This window comes from Nicotiana sylvestris, chromosome 2 (genome assembly GCF_000393655.2).
Source record: "Nicotiana sylvestris chromosome 2, ASM39365v2, whole genome shotgun sequence".
Taxonomy (NCBI): Eukaryota; Viridiplantae; Streptophyta; class Magnoliopsida; order Solanales; family Solanaceae; genus Nicotiana; species Nicotiana sylvestris.
Window position 1 is genome coordinate 17586833 of NC_091058.1, and position 4916 is coordinate 17591748.

General features: G+C 37.8%; 1 protein-coding gene across 1 annotated transcript; it reads left to right on the forward strand.

The window, feature by feature from the left end:
• Positions 1-3097: 3097 nt before the first annotated feature.
• LOC138883072 (uncharacterized) lies at positions 3098-4458 on the forward strand. The gene is made up of 2 exons (XM_070163734.1): positions 3098-3680; positions 4283-4458. Exons 1-2 carry the CDS (start codon positions 3098-3100, stop codon positions 4456-4458), a joined length of 759 nt encoding a protein of 252 aa, XP_070019835.1.
• Positions 4459-4916: the final 458 nt, after the last annotated feature.

Sequence of the window (4916 nt, forward strand, 5' to 3'; positions counted from 1 at the left end):
GTTGATTTTTTTAACGAATTGCATATTAGAGATGTCGCTCATTTATCTAAGAAATTAGTATTAAATATTTTTTTTCCTTTTGCAAAACCTTCAAAATTATGTATTTACTTAATAATTATTTTTTATATATTGCATATTAGAGTTGGCACTGATCTTTATAAGGAAATACTATTAAGAATCTCTTTTAATTAGGGTTTTGCTGCTTATAGTTTTTAATATATTAATCATATGACCTACTACAAAATACCTTACGTATAGTTCATTATAAACAAACCTACAATCAATTAGAAATTACAAAATATGGTTGCAACCATTAACTATATTAGTAAAATATCGAGTATCGAAATGGGTTGGAATTGTTAGATATGGCACGTTCCATATCGTGATAAATTAGACAGCCCCTTGAATTACTTATTCAGGATGAAAAGGTGCATACATTTTTAAGTGCTATTAAACTTTTCCATTACCATGTAATGTGGATATTCAAGTTATTTTGTATTTTCTTCAACTTATGCGTATATTTAATCCATATTAATTACAGTTTTGTTAGGGTCTAGATTGAGATTTATTATGGTTTCATTTACAATTTGAACTGGTGTTAGAGAGTTCCCTACAAAATATACGCTAGAGAGAGTCTTTGGCGATTTTGTGATCCCAGAGAGAGAAAGCTCGCGATTTTGCTGCCATGGCCAATCTGGCCGGTGGCCAGCCCTCTTCTCCGGCTGGTCAGCCCCCTCCCATCATCGCCCAGCCCTCCACGACTACTAACAACAATCCTCAGCCCTTAAACTGCTCTAAAATCCTTAAACCATCAACTGTGAACGGTGCCATACAGGAACGTGTTTCCTCTGTCGAACCAATTCCATTGCGTCGAGCAGCTTTTGTCAATAGACAACCAATGGTAAAGTTTACGGAGGCAGAAGTTGATAGAATGAACGTGATTGAACGTCTCCAATATGCTGTGGTTGGAAAATTTGCGTATGGATGGCCAGATTTGAACGAAATTCGTTGCATTGTTCCATTACAATATGGAATTAAGGGAGAGTGTAGCATTGGTTACTTAAGAGACAGGAATATCCTTATACGTATGACTTTGTGGCAGGACTTTGTTGATTTTTCTTCGAAAGGTGCTCAATATGTCAAAGACAAGAATGGACATGAATATCAAATCCGACCTCATATATGATGTGAAATTTAAGGCAGGAGAGGAGACTCCAATGGCTATGGCTTGGATTTCCTTTCCAGGTTTGTTACCTACTTATTTTGTGAAGGAGTGTCTTTTTTCTCTTGCTTCAGCTATTGGAAAGCCTTTACACTTGGATATGGCTACAATCAATAAGACTAGACCTAGTTGTGCTAGGGTCAAAGTTCTCGTCGACTTGTTAGCTGATCATCTTAAGAAGGTGAGAATGGACATTGTTAATGAAGCTTCAGGTGAAATAAGAACTGAATGGGTTAGCATCAAGTATGATATGTTGCCCAAATATTGTAAGGAATGCAGATTACAAGGGCATGATGAATTTGAATGTTAGAGAATTCATCCAAAATTATCTCCTTATGATCAAGGCAAGCAGACTGTGGAAAGTAGCAAGGAGCAGTCTAAGGTTCACCATAATCAACCTTTGATGATTCTATCAAGTGGGAGAGTAGTAGGTAATGTGAATCCAGTTGGGGAGCAATGGAAGGAAGTGAGGGACAATCGTGTGAAGAAGAATGGAAATCAAGTTGTTACAGGGAAAGAAATAGTTCCAGTTGATCAAGGTAATGGGCAGCAGGTACAAAGATCTGTTAATTTGATTCAAAATGATGGTGCATCAATGCAGGAAATTGGGCCAGCTAATGGTAATAGTCAGCAAAGCAATGATAATGGAAGAAGGCAAATTGTTCCAGTTAATGCAGACCAACAAATTCAAACAGCAAACAAGTTTGCAGCATTACAAGTGGAAGAACAAAATAATGAAGGTAATCAATTAGTAGTGGTGAAGGATACTGTTGTGCAGAAATTACCTGTCCACAAGGAGTTAAATCCAGCTGCTGCAGTTTTTACTCCTAAGTCTACTGGAGTAGCATCATCAAAGAGAGGCAATGAAACTAATTCTAATGGGGGAGGAAGTATAGTTAAGGCAGCAGCAGATAGAGTTAAAGAATCTATAGCTCAATAGGTACATAGAATTTTCCCAATCACAAATGTTACCACAAATCAGTCTTGCCAAGAAATCCCATTTCAATCTCTGGATACAAGTGTGATCCCTGAGCAAGAAAATCTAAAGGATAGTGTGGATTTTACTGGAGGTAGATTATGGTATCAACAGCACGAAGAAGAATCAGATGAAGGTGAATTCCTTGAAGGCCATGAAGATGTGGAAAAAGTACAAGACAAAGAGCCAGATGTGGAGGAACAAAGTTTGAATGGTAAAAGTGGTGGAATTGAAGGACAAAGTGCAGCTGAGGATAACAAGGTCAAGGATTTAGCAGAGCAGCCTCTTCAAGTTGAACAACCTACTAACTCTGAACCATCAGCTATTCCTATTAATAATCCTAGCCTTGTAGAGATGAATGAGCCTATAGAACAGGTTAGAGATACAGGGGATCCATGGGATTCAGGGGAGGAAGTGCAACAGCAACAATTTGAAGGAATTCAGAAAGATTCAAAGAAGCAGCAGAAAGCAGGCCAGGGTAACCCAGGTGATGAATCAGCAGCCATTACACAGATTCAAGATGTCATCAGCTGTCCTAATCTACAGGTCATAACTGAGGTGAAGCAAAAGAAAAATAATTATAAGAGTCTGATTCCTAAACCTATCCATAACCACATGGTTACTCAAGAAAATAATGCAGAAGAAGAGCATGTACAAGGGACAAAAGGGAGAGATATGGATGTAGAATCCACTACCCAGAATTTCATCAATGTTGCTAGGAAAGGTCACATCTCTCCTAGACAAATAGAGATTGGGAAATCAGCAGGAAGGGGGAAGAAAAAACAACCAAAGGACACTATTGGGGTGCAAGTCCTAGGAGTTCAAACAAGGAGAACCTTTTCTAAATCAGTTAATTAATGATGAATGCTCTCATTTGGAATATTAGGTCAGTTAATACAATGCAAGCTTTTGAAAGAGTAGTCACAATAGATAGACAGTACCAATTTGATTTCATTGCCTTGATGGAGCCTATGCAGCAGACTAGAACTGTGGACCAGTATAGGAGAAGGCTTGGGTTTAAGCAAGTAGTGGTTAATATATCTAACAAAATATGGATTTTCATAGATCAAAAATATGATTTTGATATCCTATTCAACATGGAGCAGCAGATTACCTTGAGAATGACTGATACTGATGATCATAAGGAGTTTAGTATTATCATGGTATATGCTAAATGTAATGCGACTGAGAGAATTGAGCTGTGGGACACATTATACTCATTAGCTACTGATATTTCTCTGCCATGGCTCGTGGGTGGAGACTCTAATGTGATATGGGATGAAGAAGAGAAATTTGGTGGCCTTCCAGTACATATTAACGAGATAGATGATTTCAGGCACGGTATTAATACGTGCAATCTTTTTGATATTGGGTTCAGAGGAAGAATTTTCACTTGGTGGAATGGGAGGGCTGAGGAGGATTGTATTTTCAAACGACTAGACAGATGCCTGGGCAACATGGAGCTCCAACAGCTTTGGCCAGGTTTGGAAATCAATCATCTATCCAAGATTGGTTCAGACCATAGCCTGATGCAACTTAAGTAATTCTAGTACTGGTCAAGTCAAAAAAGCTTTTAGATTTCTGAATCTATAGATTAAACATGATTCATTCTTGGAGGTCGTTAAGGAAAACTGGCAGGCATACTTTCACGCGAGCCCATATATCTTATTCAACCATAAGATGAAGAAATTGAAGAAGGCTTTAACGGTATAGAGCAGAGATACGTTTGGTGATATTTTTCAAAGGTTGGCTAGTTTGGAGGAAGTGGTCAAGGTACATGAGACTCAATTTGAATTAAATCCAACAGTTCAAAATTGCGAAAGACTCCAAATGGTGCAAGCTGAATTGACGAGTATGGGCATTAGAAGAGGATTTCTGGAAACAAAAGGCTGGTATGGTTTGGTTTAAAGATGAAGATATAAATACTAAGCTTTTTCATGCTCATGTAAATGGCAAAATAAGGAAACTACAGCTAAAAATAATTCAAGATAGAAATGGTAATTGGCTAGAGGAACAAGCAGATATAGCAGAAGAAGCTGTCCATTTTTTCCAGTAGCAATTCCATGAATCTAGTGTTCCAACAGATTTTACAATACTGGATCACATGCCTGTGATGATAAATGAGGAACAGAATAGTGAGCTCACAAGACAACCAACAATGGAGGAAGTCAAGAAGGCAGTATTTGGGCTGAATGTGGACAGTGCAGTGGACCTGATGGTTTCAATGGAAATTTTTTCCATGCTTGTTGGGAAATCATAGGTAAAGATATTCTAGAGATGGTAAAGGCCTTCTTCAATGGGCAGGATCTTCCTAAATTTGAGAGTCACACAAATTTAGTATTGTTACCAAAGAAGAAGGATGTGCAAACCTTCTCAGATTTGAGACCAATCAGTTTGAGAAATTTTTCAAACAAAATCATCTCGAGGGTGATACATGAGAGGTTGGTTGATATTCTTTCTAATGTTATTTCTTATGAGCAGGCTGGGTTTGTTAAAGGAAGGAGTATTGTTGAAAATGTGTTACTCACTCAGGAAATAATTACTGATATTAGATTGAGAACAAAAGCAGGTCCCAATGTAGTTCTAAAGCTGGATATGATGAAGGCGTATGGTAGACTTTCTTGGCTTTTTCTCACAAAGGTCCTGAGGAAGATGGGGTTCTCTGGAAGGTTTATTGGTTTGATCTTTAACATTGTGTCTAACAATTGGTATTCAGTT

Bases quoted from the DNA above. Each gene is read 5' to 3' on its own strand.
- LOC138883072 (XM_070163734.1), top strand. From the start codon at position 3,098: ATGCAAGCTTTTGAAAGAGTAGTCACAATAGATAGACAGTACCAATTT. The intron at 3,681-4,282 runs GTTTGGAAATCA...GTGTTCCAACAG, and splicing joins GCTCCAACAGCTTTGGCCAG to ATTTTACAATACTGGATCAC.